Below are 14,652 nucleotides of genomic sequence, written 5' to 3' on the forward strand. Positions count from 1 at the left end.
TAAGTCTATTCCACTGTTGAAGCTATAAATCCATCCAGAACTGTGCACCACAACATCATCCTCATGAACAGAAGCAGAGGTTCAATGGCGCGCCTCACTAGTGACCCAGCCCTGCATATTGCAAGGCGCAACTGCCTTGACCACGTCTCAAGCGTCCTTCCCACTTCTCCGCAGTCTGCATCCGATCTATGATTAGGCGACATAGGTCGTACGTAGAAGGGGTCCGCATCTCTAGTACAGCCCACTGTTAGAGCGGTCAGTCTGCAGCCGCTGGGACTGGCCCCGAGCGACTTCCCTTGACACCGAGGTCGTCTCCATGTGACAAATCTTGATAGGTGAGGATTAGCCAGAATTCTAGACAAACGTTGTAGCCGAGCTTAGTCGACTGTGAGGGGAGGCTTACCTCGATCTTGTGCTTTTGCTTCATCTTTCCGGCCAGACTTCTCTTCCATGAGGCTGTGATGCTCGCAAGATGGTACGGCTTGCTTTGTTCTTGAGAGCTTGGTCCCGCTTCGACGGGAGAGCAGCGCTCGCAGAGCAGGTGAGACAGCTCAAAGAACATGCTATGTAGATCCTGAAACTGAGCTGCCATCATCTCCATCCTCGATTGGAAGTACTCTGGCCTCGTGCCGATGCTGCATGCCTGGTTGGGGCCTTTGATCATACCGGGGCTCACTTCCACATGGAAGAAGAGTTGCGAAAGTGCAGCAAAGCAGTTCCGTGCGGTATTCTGCAATTCCAAGTTCCCCTCAAATAGAGAGCCGTAGGCCATCCGAAGCTTGCTTGTTGCTGCCGCAACTTCGGCGTGCGGAAATGCTTGGTAGATTATGTCAAAGGTGGCGCCCATGCTTTCCACGGCGTCCACTGCATCTTCAGGGCACGAATGAGCCTTACCAAGGACGCTGCTGGTCAAAATCATGGCGCCGTCGGAGGTCACCGGCATAGTGACTTCAGTCGCACCTTCGATGTCTGCAGAGGTCGACGCCATGTTGTTCCGTGAGGTAAGCTAGTGAATGAGGTAGACGGGGCTGCAGGAAGAGGGAATGCTACAAGCACGAGAGGTAGCAAAAATTTTTCGCGCCGCACAGCCTTAATATTATCGAAAAACTCAATCAGCCAGCCAGCCAGCCAGCAGCTATATATATGGCTCCGGGTCTGTCTAGGTTCGCCCCGCCGTGCACAGTGGAGCACCCTCGCGGTCCATTCAGCACCACTCGCCGCCCTTTGTGCAGCTGCAGGTCTCACCGGCATCCTGCGCACTCTGCGGTACTCCTTGCTGAACAGTGCGCCTGCACAGACCCACGACCAATCGCCAGACTTTGTACGATTTTAACATGTCCATTATCATATATCAGACCGCTGGTGTTTCAAGCTATTTCCCATTAGGTCAGAAGCAATGCTCGGGGCATATGAGCCATGACCCGCACCAGCCCGTGGGCGCACACGAGAGGCTCCAGGCTGTGGATCATCATGCAAGACCGTACGCATATCAGCAAACGGAGAGCCAGTCGATTACTGCCATGCGTTCAATTGGTGCTCCTGACCGGCAGTCTGAGCTGAGGTCTCCGGTCGACGCTGCGTCCGACACCGGCAAAGAATGCCTGCTACGTTGTCGATTAGGCCCTGCGCCAAAGGTCCGCTGCGATGCAGGTCAGCAGCGCTTGGAAGACCTGCACTGGTTCATACCCGCCACCAAACCACAGACAGCATTATCGCGCACGAATCGAAACTGGTATCAAAGGAATTATAGGCGACAAGGCCTTGCAGAACCGAAATATCCACGGGATAAGCAAAAGCCATCCGATACCGCGACGAAAAGACCAACACCCGAGAACGATCGAGCACGTCGTGCGATGCGACGACCTCCCTGGGTCCACTACAGACGGGCGAGGGGCTAGCAGAACTGATGGGTGCCCAAGGGGCATAATAGCAGATACGACACGCAGACAATCAAGTTGTAGCCAGAATCGAGCTTTATTCATAAGAGTTGCTATAAACCAGATGTGCAGGTCGTGACACCTCATGTACAGAACGTGTTGAAGTGAAGTCCAAGTTCTCTCCAAAGCACTTTTAAAACGCATCAACCCAAATATACCACTAGTCACCAAAATCCTTCAAGGGGCTCCGGCGTAGGAGCTCCTAGAAATCAGGCATCGATAACAGTAAAGAGAGTACCATATATCGACAAGGCAGAAAAGGACCATCCCGACCCCCGAGAGGGTAAAGATCGAGAAAAGAAGAAGAAACCATTCGGAAGCGGTCATCCTGATGGTGGCCGCTTCACATCTTGCAGCTCACTTGCTGGGTTGGAGGTACTGTATCGCTAGCTGGAACAGCGTCTGTTGCAGATTCGTCAATCGGTCCAAGATGAGTTGAATGAGTGTCCGTGAAGCCCACAAGACTGGAACCCAGGTCTGTATAGGTATTAGCAATATGCCGAGGGAGCCTGAAGGTGGAACAGAGCTCCCACCCACTAGGACGGGATGCACTGACAATGGACTTACGGCGCACGTGAGAAGAATCATTCGAAGGAAGCGGGGTACCTGGATCGTTCACGGTCGGGGTATTGGTCGGCGTGTTTCCCAAACCGGTATTCAGCGTTGCTAATTTGCGCCCCTGGGTCTCGTGGGACTCTGTCTGAGATGACGTTCGGGCAGGGGCCACTTCAGTCAAGGTTGCAGGAACCGTGAGATTCGTGAGGTCCTGAAGCTTCCGAGCGTACTCGGTCTCTTCATCGACGCTGTCGATCGTAGCCTTGATGTGGTTGTCCAGCAAGTTCTTTAGTTGCTCGCCCGGCCCAGTAAATGCTTTATGCCCGGCCTTGTCTCTGCAATGAGCAGGAGCTGCCCGACAATCAAGGCAATCTGCGAATAGTCTTGCAGTCGTTGTGCCTGCCTCTCCAACCCGAATTGATTGGTGTCAGTCATGCTCTGTCGGAAGGCAGAGGTGGCCTGCCCCTGTGTGGGCATCTTACCGAGGGAACTCTACAAGGGTGGGTCACAATGTATTCGAAGAGTGTGGCAGTGTTCGGGTGACCGGGGCGATGAGTTTTTTTGTTAATGTTATCGGAAAATCAGCCAGCCAGCCAGCCAGCCAAACCGCTATTCATCGCAAAGTTGTGGTCTCGACCACGCATCTGAGCAATAATTGCTTTTTCCTTTACCAGAATCCCGTCGCCTAGGTACTGCGCAGCTGCGTACCGACGCAACCAGGCAATGGCGCAATTGAGCACGCCGAGTGGCCCCAGCTGCGCAGTCCCAAGGCAGACATTAGGCACCAGCGCAGATCTTAACACCCGTACACAAACGAATCAGAGCCAATTAAGGGAATTGGAAATTAAGACTCGTCGAGGACCATTGGTTCGGCATTCGTGCTTTACGCAGCTAAGTGGGTTGATGTGATGACAGTGCAGATATCACACCATGCACGGAACTTTCGGTGGTCCTTCCAGAGCCGTTGCACGCTAATGCAGCAGAGTAGCTGCGATGTCCTCACACATCCTCACTATCCGGCCTCATTTCAAGACCGATCAGCAACCAACTGACGGTTTCTGATAAGACCTACATGACATCTGTCGCGAAGACAAACCAATCAAGTACAGTCTAGCGGGTCAAAAGGTCACTGCACATGCCCAAATATGCAGCCTCCTCCTCCTCCTCCTCCTCCTCCTCCATGCAGGAGGCCCACTATAAAAAATTGTCCTCACGACTAAAATATACAGGCCCATCAGCACTAACCAGGATGCGGATCCTGTGAGCACAGATCACACGGCGCAGCCTTTGCACATGTGGCTGGGAATCCACGAATGTGTACACATGTGTGTACTGAAACATAGCAGTAGCTATCTATGCTGCTGCCTGGGTGCAACAGTGAGAGCCAATAGACCTCTACAGCCTCACTGAAAATATCTCTGGCCCCCACATGAGAGTTTAGGCTCACACCGTCTCTTGAAACAAGGGGGTCAGCCTCGCAAGCTGTCGGTGAAAGGACCTTGACCAAAATAGTCCACAAGGTCTTTGTAAAGGGCCTCGAAGGTCAAAAAAGGGTCTCGAAGGTCAAAAGGGCCTCAAAGGTCCACAAAAAGCCATAAAGGGCTACCAAAGGGTCACGGAGGGCCATGGAGGGCTACGAAGGGTCACAAAGGGCCTCAAAGGGCCTCAAATGACCTCAAAATATCTCAAATGACTTGAAAGAACCTTAAATGAAATTGAATTGGGTATCACTATAGAGTTGAGAAACCAAGATGATGCAGATAACCCAGACCTGACCACCCACCAGGCCTTGCGGCCAGAAAACCTATAACCCGTAGAAGAAAAAGAACTAAAACCGGTCCAACGTGATAGATAGTAAGCTGTTTAGGGGTTGCGGCCTAGCAACTCCTTGCTGAGCTGAAGAGGAGACTGGGTGCAGAGCGAGTGGATAGGATGTCGAAGACAGATTCTAGCATCGGACTAGCTGAAAGCATCAGTTGCTGGAATGGAATATAGAGTATCGCGGAAGAAGTAACCCCACAATGTGAAACGTGCTGCAGAATACTGCGGTCGGGAGTTCGAGTCTGATAGATCGTAGCTGTATCGGGTTGATCCAGATGTTGTTCATCCTCGTGTGTCAACGTAGAGTGCTCCGTGCCGCGGCCACTCCCCTGAACCAGCCCATCCCTGACACCGAAGGATGAAGTCTCGATGAGGGTGGTGCAAGCCGATGCTAGTAGGTGCTACGTACCGGCAACTCGTGGTTGACGAGAGTCCGTTCAGATTCGAGTCTGGGGGGGCGGTTCCCTGATAAACGTTGATGCCAAACTGGCGCATAAGGAATGTCGTGGGCGGTGACCAGCACCGCTGAGGAGAAAAGTTCAAGCTCTGTGATATCTAGGAGACATGCCACTGATATACGAGATGACTGGCCAGATTAGCCGTTGATTTTCCGCGCTATAATGTTATCGGAAAATCAACCAGCCAGCCAGCCAGCCAGCCAACTCATTGCTCATCAAGATGGCCTGCTTGAGCGTACGCATGTGCGTGATTCTCTCACGCCCGGGGTCATGAAGTTGACGCCATTGCGCGTACTAAACTGCGCAATTGCGCAGTCCTAGGTTCCGCATCTGAGCATAGCCAGACCGCGCAGTTGCGCAACCCGGTGTCCTCTATCTCGTCGTAGCCTAGATCTCAGGGCTACAGGTATAGGCCGTATGTTGCAGGGCCCCACTAGGACCACTGTATGCTCCTGCGTGAACTGAAACTAGCAACAACAAGGCCCTAGACTGGTACGATGAGTTATCTGAGGTCTTTGTGTCAGCACTCGCAGACGCATAGCTGAGCAAACGAGCAAACCAATCAGGCTCTCAGCTCCAGCCAAAAAGGGAAACTTCAAACCCAGGATCGCAGGATCGAGAGCAGAGGCGTAGGACTCAGGCGTGCAGATCCTTCAAAGGCTTATTACGCTAATGCAGTCAGCACTAATGCCGTCAGCGCTGTGTAGCCTTTGCGGCGACCAATGGGCCATTCACCGTGTGACTTAGGGTTAGACCTACGTGCCCCTCGGGATATGAAGCGCCAATGAATTCAAAACACGGTGCAGTAGCGAAAAAAAATCTTCCACGCATGACAAAAGTCTTACTTACTGGGCTTACCGCTAATGCACCGGGCTTACCAGTCAGATTGCAAGACGTGGTTTTTGCTTAGACGTGGCATCTGCGGCTGATGCGCATCGTGCTCATAAGCGATGCAAGTCCACTACGCACACACCCCGCCGGTACAAGCAACAGGAGGTAGTTGCAAAGCTACTTTTGAACACAGTGCAGGAAATCAATTGGCTAGAAAGATTGCTGCCCGGACAGTAGATTGTTAGGGCATTGATAGCCCCAAAGTATGCTGCGTTGCTAGCTGTAGACCAAACTCTAGGCACCAAACATGCCCTACGCCCCCCATAACGATCCGTCTCCAGCGCTATAGTCCCCTGTGGATTCCGACTACACAGCAGGAAGCAAACTCCAGACGCCATACCGTTGAACCGGGTATCAAACACAGGGGTATCATAAAGCCAGAGCACCATAATGCAAGAGTATCATACAGGGTATCATAAAGAAAAGATGTCATTCCACCCGAGACCTGCCACGTAAAAACAAACAATTAAAATGCCAGTAGATCCAATGCCAATAATAGGCCACCATGATCCAAAAAACACATAGGAAGAATATGTCCTGATGGACAGAAGTCGGCAGACGATACATCCCGCGATCCACCACCGCTTGATCTATCAGTTGGGTCACAGGAGCCATGTCTCCTAAGATTGTGACTGAGTAGCTCTCCAGGTTTCGAACAGAAGGTGGGCGTGGAGTAAGCCGGCGAGATGCGGAAATGCATTTCGGTATCGGTGACGGAGGGTCCCAAGTGGCTCAGGTTTGGCATGAAGCACGGCTTGCGGCGAGGAAGAGCCTCAATGCCGGTGACGGTCTGTTTGTACATGCTATTCAAGCACCATCGAAGCCTTTGATGGGATATCGAGTGAAAAGAGTGAAGTGCCAGATGCGTGTTGTGCAAGCCTGTCCTGGCAGTGGACGCATGTGAGTCGGAGTAGTCGGCTCGTCGTCAAAGACCGCAGTGCTCTGCGCCGGTGAAGGTTTCAAGGTCCAGCAAATCGTTAACCGAGCCTTCAAACTGTGGGATTACCGCTCAATGGTTTTGGTCTCGGGTGTTGTCGACAATTAAAAGTTATGGTAGTAAAAGTACAGCGGTGGCCAGCACCACCGAGCAGATTCCCTTGAGCTCCCAGCAGCGGAGCTGCGCTATATTTATACCCATTGACCCAGAGTGGCGTGGATTTTGCATGACCTAATATTATCGACGAATCCGCGAGCCACGGAGCTACTGGGCCACCCAGGCCGCTGAGTGTCGATCCCAGCGTCAGTCGACTAATCGCTGAGTAAAGCATCAGGTGCGAGATGTCGACGGCTGCTGCCATGTCCAGTAGGACAGCATCTGCCATCGAGGGCAAAGCCTTGGCACACGCCGTCGGCATGAAGACTCTTGAAACCGCTGGCCCGACGACCCGGATGCCGCATCTGTACTTTTGATAATGCTTAGAACAGTCTCTGGATCTCGAGTATATGCTGATGGTCTATAGAAAGCCTCTTACATCCAAATATGGAATGGATGTATACATATTATAGTCGATCTGAATACAAGCCCTTGGTAATATGCGATAGAAAATAGCGCCTCGTTTACCAATATCCCTAAGTACCTATCTGATCTGCTATAGCCCCACGGTAATCACCATAGGAACCCTCTGGAATGCTAATAACATTAGGACCGAAAAACTTGTGGGAACATAAATAGCGCGTGGTCTACTCCCCGCCGTTGTATCTCTCTCTCGCTCGTTAACTTTTCTGGTGTACTACGGCCGTTCCAACTGCTGACCGCAACCACAACGACTGCAAAGACACAAGCAACGACCATGCACTTCACAAATAACAGCCTCATTTATAATAAGCGCTTGCGCGATTATGAGGATCGGGCCAGCGTGGCGATCTCGAAGCTTTTCGAGGCCCAGAGAGCCGTCGCTGATGAGGACTACCCGAGTGCTCTTGAAGCAATGGAGCAAGTGGCAAAGGAGTGGCAGGGGGTCCAAACCGCGAATTCGAAGCGCGATGCGGACACGTTGAGGCCTCTTTACATCACGCTGGCAGGAGCGTGGGCAAAGCTGCAGGCTGCAGAAATGGCAAAGGGGGATCGGATGGTCGCAGTGCAGGAGACTCTGGTTGCTCGACAGACAGGCGCTAGCGTTATGCTTGAATTCCACGAGACCTTCGAAACCATCTTAGCTCATTACCTTTTTCACGATGAGCGGGCCCTCCGTGATTATTGCACGAAGAATGGCCGCGCCGAGTTGATCGGCCGCTGGAAGGAATACGATCAGGCAGGCCTGCAGCACTCAACTGCTATGGAGGCCGCTCCAGCAACCCCGGAGAGGATCCCCTCGACCCAAGAGACTATTCCAGCGACTCCCGAGATGATCCCAGCGACCCAAGAGACTATTCCAGCGATGCAAAATGGCAGTGCCGATGAAGTGCCAGTAACGCCAGCATGGCAGGACTCGGCCTCTCCGCAGCCTCCGGCAGCTCCTGAACGGCGCGTCACATCACGCCCAAAGAAGCGCGGGCTCCCGATATCTTTTTTGCTGCAGAAATCGGACCCCGAGCATGCACGCGAGAGTGGTAAGTCATCAAGCGGCATCGTGTCGCTTCCCACTTGATTTACATACACCGGCAGAACTCGGTCGCACTCACAGCTCATCCACTAACTCGGTGAGATAGATGACATTGATGAAAACATCACGCCACTGTCATCGGGTCGGTATGCCGCAGAGTATGAAGACCTCATCAGCTCAAAGAGGGCGAAGCTCGGACAGTCAACTGGAGCGGACAGGTGGGACTTTTCACATGGGATCCCAGTGAATTATCCAGGTAATGCATATTGGATGCGGAACTAGCTTGGAGCCTACCGTTGGTGTGGGTGCTGAAGATGTTTGGAGTTTCATGAAAACCCAACCAGATGTTTTTATTGCTTGGTGAATCAGATCTACGCCTGACTCAATACTGGTTTTCTTGTTACCTCATAACGATGTAAGCTAGGCACCAGTCATTCTAGTAAAAAGTATCCACCTAGGGCTATGATACGTGCGGGCTTAGTCAATAGTGTCGACGCGTGAAATTGGCTACGTCGAGACAAGATATGCGCTACTGATGAGATTTACTCCATTATTTGTCCATGCTCCAGATCACATTATAGTCACATGATCCTATTCACCGGCCAACCTAGAGGCCTCAGTTCACGTATTAGTCTTGTTCAGGATGGCGAGTTGACTAGTAACGAAGGATGTACGCGTAGAACGTGCCAGCATTTCGAATCGCGAGCGTTCCTATATGCGGCCCAATCAATCTTGATTTGAACCTCATAGGACGCGTTTGGTTGCCAGTGCAATCAGGTGCTGGCGACTGGCATGCATTACGACTGGCGACAGATTGCCCAATAAGCACTAACACACACAGTGCGGGAAACCCGTGGAGATGTAGAGTCGCTATCGGTCAAGCCTTTGGTCAATGGTATTTTGGGGCAGTGACCACCCCTGCTGTTACATGCAGCACCCGTAAAAGCCACTGGCTGGCTGGCTGGCTGGCTGGCAAGTTTTTCGATAGCATTATGTCGCGCCCGTCCAAAGAATTTGCGGCTGAAGTTCCAGATGCGGAAGGATAGGCAGATTGTCGAGTTAGATACACTGCCTCCTTCGTGGCTGTGCAAGACCGGAGGCGCTGCGGTGTAGCCCCGACATAGATCTACCTGTGCCCTTGGTTCTGCTACCCAGCCAGTGCTCATGTCAGAGTTTCATCACGGCTGTTGGGGCTGAGCGCGCCATGATCTCAGAGCCTAGTCCGCCTCCATCTAATCTATAAATAAGTCCTTGGATAGTTGAATCTAACCAGAATCTCACACTGTAGGTATGCCAAAAAGCAACTCCGGCACCGATACCACAATTCCACACAGTGCATAGAAGGAAGGCTCTGCCAGATAGCTCTGAGGGGTTGCTATTATTGGCACTAGCAGATGCCGAGTCTCTTGTGGACCACAAATTATCGAGTTTCTGCTCGGCATGTAGGTGACAAACTACCACGCAATTGACTGATATATACTTAGTAATGCCACACACAAACTCGTCAGAAATGCACCCCAGAGCTCTTTCTGATGCTAAAAATTTCCAGGTTAGGAAGTACCTTGCTTTCCTTTTGTACCCTAACCCTTGGTCCGCCTCCATCGCTCTCGTGCGTATCCGCTTAGTACCTAGGCGATCAAGCTGCTAGATGCCTTGGTCTCTAGATTACCGAGCTATTCTGTCTTACTCTTTTAGCCGTCGTCTTCTACTACTAGGCTCCGTTTAGTCAACTAAGGTATACTTTGCCCAGCGTTCCACCATATTTATATCCCGATGGTACCAGTCTTTAGTAGGAAGCATACTTAGCTACTTGCTGCTATATAAGGTACCTGCTGCCCGCTAACTTGGGCTCTCCGATAACATTAGCTACGGAAAAGTCAGCTGACCCTGGTTGAAGGTACCTCGCGGAATTTTGGATCTCAACTTCCCCTTGTGATCTTCGATACTGCACAGCTCGAACCTGACGGACCATGGCCGACAATCAGAGTGGTGACGGCAGTACCAGCGCACCTAATGTGCTCAAAGTCCTCGAGCTACCTCCGGCCTGCTATCCATGGCTGATGCGCAGGCTCATCACACCCGCGACCATCCCTTTTCTTCACATAAGCAGTCGCGACCTTGATAAAGCTGTACAGTCACTGGGTGACTTTGGAATGTCTGGGACGTTGGAATGGGATTGCTCTTGCAACGAACGCATTGAATCCTTACGGGAAAACGCCAGAGACCTGTTCACCGGGTACTATGGAGCTTTCAACTGGCCTCCCAAGGTCGACGGACTGGGCGAGCTAATGATGCGGCTCGACGCGCATCTTGAGCGGATGGAATCTTTTGCGCGTGGATATCGGGAGTTGATGAAGAGCTTTAGGGGGGTGTTTTACGACCATATTAGCCAGGAACATGAAATTCCTCGCGCTCTTGAGGTGGCCGAGGACTTTTACGATGGTGAGGTCCAACTTTTGTCTGCGCAAACGGACATTACTTCACTTTTATAGACGCTAACATACTCAAACTTTCTTTATAGCTGATTTTCATGACGACGAGTTTAAAGAGATGTTGGAGCAGGTCGTGCGACAAGTCGAGCGGGATCAGGGACTGATAGAGGAACCACTCAAAATTGCCCGCGTATCCACGCTAGACTGCTCTAGCAACTCACCGCCCATAAATATGGACTCAAGAAAGTTCGGTACATGGCACGAAACAGCAGATGGAGATTTTATATTTCGACGATACAGTAAAGCGCCCGAAGAATGATCCAGAAGGCTCCCTACTACTGAAGGCGGAAGCGAACGTGACTCTCTCAGACTGAAATTTGACAATGGCATGGGCATAGTGGATGTGGGAAGCATTGGGATACATGCTGAGGGGCTAGTAGGTGGATCGATTCGCGTTGACGCGAGGTCGGCAGTGCGCAGTCAGATATCTACTCTGGCGATGCCTGGATCATTTACACCACTGCCATTTTTACGAAGTTCACTATATTTTGTCACAGGAAACTTGTCAGTTGCACAGGGGATATTAGTACAGTGGGTGTTAGCAGATCAGCTCCAAGGCCATGGAGCTCGCTAGGTAGACTATCGCACTGGTTTCTACCACAAAGGTGCGTCGTGTTGCTTGCTCAATGCACCGTCTTTCCGAGCAGCGCGTTGATGAGCCTATAAATTGTCTGTGATGCTATCTGCTTTTGGGGCCTACCAGTAATCTTCACGCAGAAGCACTCATGCAAAGCCGCAGCAGGTAGGACCAGTGTACCATTGCGAGCCAAAGGCCAACGCGTATGAGTTTGGTGTTGGCTACATCGCGGCGACGCGCTGATGTAGGGCGCGGCTAGCGGTGAGACTGGCTTATCTCACTCTGCCTAAGTGGCTGGGAGCACCACAAGATCCGCCATGAGCTAAGCAGATTATATATCTTCGTAGGGCACTTTAAGCCAGCATTAACCCTACTAGCTATAGCGCTAGTACCTCGCACGTATATCATGGGAAATATTGGCTTCGGCATAGATCATCACTACTAATAGAAGTATTCTTAGAAATGAAGGCATTCATGAATTGTAATGCTGTGTACTTGACCGTTATGAATGAATGGCATACGCAGCGGTGAGCATTCACATTTCGGTATGCACTTACGCACAATAGTCATCCACCAAGTTGATATTGCATTCAACGAGATAACCGTTTAGCGAGGCGCCATATGGCTACGCTGGCTGGCTGGCTGGCTGGTGACTTTTCCGATAGCATTAGTGTGAACCATTGGCCGGTTGGCCAACTGGCTGATCCATTCTCACGTAGCGTTACTCATGATAGGAAAGAGTAGGTACGGCAGGCTGCGCTTGCTGGATGCCTACCGCCAATTGACAATGCAGCTGAAATAGGTTGTCCAGCCGCTTCATGCAGGCATACATTGGCAGCTATACATAGAAGCTACGTATACAGGCTGTGAGCCTAGAAGGTGGCGGCAATTCCATGCACAACGATTTTAGAGGTATAGCGCTTAGAAATACAATGGGTGAGTCTAGGGCGCTGGCTGAGTCGCAAAAGCACGAGACCGAACCTCGAACGACCCAGCTGCTACACGGGAGGCTGCCAACTGCCACTCTAGATTCTTGCGGCGTAACTCCGTTGGCGAACGACCCATCACATGGCGTGCCTATGCTGACTTACTGCAGAGGTTCAGCGGACTCGAAGTACGGAATGGTGCTCAGACTCAGTGGCATGGGCTGAATTAGCCCAACGTTCATTCAATCTGCCCATAACACCCACCCCGCTTGGCCTACTTCAGTACTAGCACTTAGAATGGCTTTAATACAAGTGGCTGAGCGCTCACAATTTCTTACTTCCTACGCCCTCATATACATCAGGAACCTGTACCATTATATCAACACTGAGGCTCAGCTCAAGTTGGTGTCATTGCACAGCCGCTGCTAGTGCCTAGCGGTAAGATAAAGGCAGCTAGGTACTACTGGCAGTTCCGCCAGATCAAGGTTTACAGTGCCGGCCGGCAGATTGGTTGGGTGAAGTAGTGACGATAACATTATAGAGAAAATTCAGTCACACATTCCAGCACTATAAAAACCTGAGTCGCTGGCCTAAAACCTCTGCATACTTTGCATAACTGAGCATTTTCAAGTATCGTTCAAACATACTACGTTTCATAATGCCTCTCTATGTGCAACTGATCGAGTACAATGAGTTTGCTCGACATGTCTCGCTTTCTACCGTCGGCTGCCCAGCGGCAGTTGAAGAGACCACCAGACGACTACACGAAGCCACGAAGCTAGTCCTCAGACAAAAACACTTTAGCCACGAGTTTGCGGATGCTATGGAGACAGCGGTGGCCAAGGTATCCGCATGGTGGCTTTCTGCTGCCGGCAAGAGGCATTTGAAAGACACGAAAACATGTCATGCTCACGTAAACCCGGGTGTTTTGATGTTCTATATCATGGAAAATGCCGAATCGCTCAACTATTTGCATAGAGCATTTAGTGCATTCCTAAACGAATATAAAGCCATCGTCGGCGAGCCAGGTAAGATTATGTTTCATCTTTAGAGCATGTCCACGACTTCGGCCAACTCACAGAGGTCTAACGAGCACTCAACTAACGTGAATACAGTGGCTGCCATTTCTTGTAGTCCCAATGTCAAAGAGGAAGTGCCTAATGTCAAGAAAGTGCCAGACGCCAAAGAGAAATCAGTTATGAAGGAGGGGTTAGATGTCGAGAAAGATGCATAGCTACTAAGCTATGGACCAAGCGTCAGAGTGCTTTCTAGGATTTAACAGTGTCAATAAGCCTGTGGGAGGAAAACTTTGTGAAGCGGCGGCAGTCTTCAATGAAAAGCCGTAGAGGGAGAAGATGTCTGTGATGCAATGGCATTGTTACAAGATCACAAAACTTGACCTAAGATCAACTTTAAGGATAGGGCTACACTGTGAATTTGGACATCGCTGGATCTGTCGGCAGTATTTCAAGTGATTTTGTAGGATTGTCTATTGGCTCTGTGTAATTCAGGTATTCAGTTCTTTTCTATGCGTCACTCCTCTGCATCCGTGACATTCGCGTGTAACATTCTACCGTGCATGATCGAGGCACGATGCTCACTGGCTACATTAGTCCGAAACTATGATGTAGCCAAAATTTGTACTGGCTAATGTAGTCTTTCATGCTGGTTGTCAGTAGTCGCAGTAAGTCGCATTGCCATGCTCGATCGCCATAGGCCTTTTGGAATGATGTGATCCTGCATCTCACAGTATTGGCCGCTGTGGAGCGGCAGAACCCTGCCTCTGCGCCTGCTTATTGCACGGAGTAGCATTTGGTCTACCTTGTAGAGTGTCTCAAGCAGTCCTATGAGCGATCATTGGATAGCATGTCAAAGTGGAAAAAGGCAGTGGGAGCCGCCTTTTCCATTCCTGCTCGTTCAAAACACCCAGCTCTACAGAATAGTGAACGTGTTTGAATGCCGTTGAAGCTTGAGTGGCTTAGAAGGCAGACATTGATGAAAGCAATGATATTTTAGGCAGCAGCTGATTTAGGACAAGGATTGTTCCTTGGCAGCTCCAGAGGCAGCCAGCTTTATTTCACTTTTGTTGATCCGTGGGACCGTACAAATATGGCCCGTGGCTTGCGATGACGGCAGAAAATTATGCCTTGGGGGTGGCTCGTAAGGCATTCTTTCCATGCATAGCCTCCCATGGGCGTCAGCTGTTGTTAGAGTACGTTGTACATGTTAAGCATGCTACCCGCTATGCATACCGCGTCTACGAGAGTGCCAGGGAGCGCGGCGTCTATGCGCTTAAGCTATATATACTATGCGGGAACTATGCGCTAGACAAGGATAAGCTCTATGGGCATTATGAGCTTAAATGTAATAAGCTTGAACGTGATCTAGATGCAACTTCGGTAAATCGAATATTACACTATGCAAAGTCACTTTGTGAAAATCTACTTCCATC

At 50.8% G+C, this 14,652-nt stretch overlaps 3 protein-coding genes across 3 annotated transcripts; 2 read left to right on the forward strand and 1 right to left on the reverse strand.

Annotated features, from left to right (window-relative positions):
• Positions 1–256: 256 nt before the first annotated feature.
• SCP_1400670 (hypothetical protein) lies at positions 257–988 on the reverse strand (the record flags this gene model as incomplete). Its single annotated transcript, XM_027763774.1, has 1 exon — positions 257–988. One exon carries the CDS (start codon positions 986–988, stop codon positions 257–259), a length of 732 nt encoding a protein of 243 aa, XP_027619575.1.
• Positions 989–7,452: 6,464 nt separating this feature from the next.
• On the forward strand, positions 7,453–8,487 carry SCP_1400680 (hypothetical protein; the record flags this gene model as incomplete). Its single annotated transcript, XM_027763775.1, has 2 exons — positions 7,453–8,212; positions 8,312–8,487. 2 exons carry the CDS (start codon positions 7,453–7,455, stop codon positions 8,485–8,487), a joined length of 936 nt encoding a protein of 311 aa, XP_027619576.1.
• Positions 8,488–10,175: 1,688 nt separating this feature from the next.
• Positions 10,176–11,011, forward strand: SCP_1400690 (hypothetical protein; the record flags this gene model as incomplete). The annotated part of the gene is made up of 3 exons (XM_027763776.1): positions 10,176–10,647; positions 10,727–10,888; positions 10,938–11,011. 3 exons carry the CDS (start codon positions 10,176–10,178, stop codon positions 11,009–11,011), a joined length of 708 nt encoding a protein of 235 aa, XP_027619577.1.
• Positions 11,012–14,652: the final 3,641 nt, after the last annotated feature.

This window comes from Sparassis crispa (assembly GCF_003851025.1).
Source record: "Sparassis crispa DNA, contig_000013F, whole genome shotgun sequence".
NCBI classification, from domain to species: domain Eukaryota; kingdom Fungi; phylum Basidiomycota; class Agaricomycetes; order Polyporales; family Sparassidaceae; genus Sparassis; species Sparassis crispa.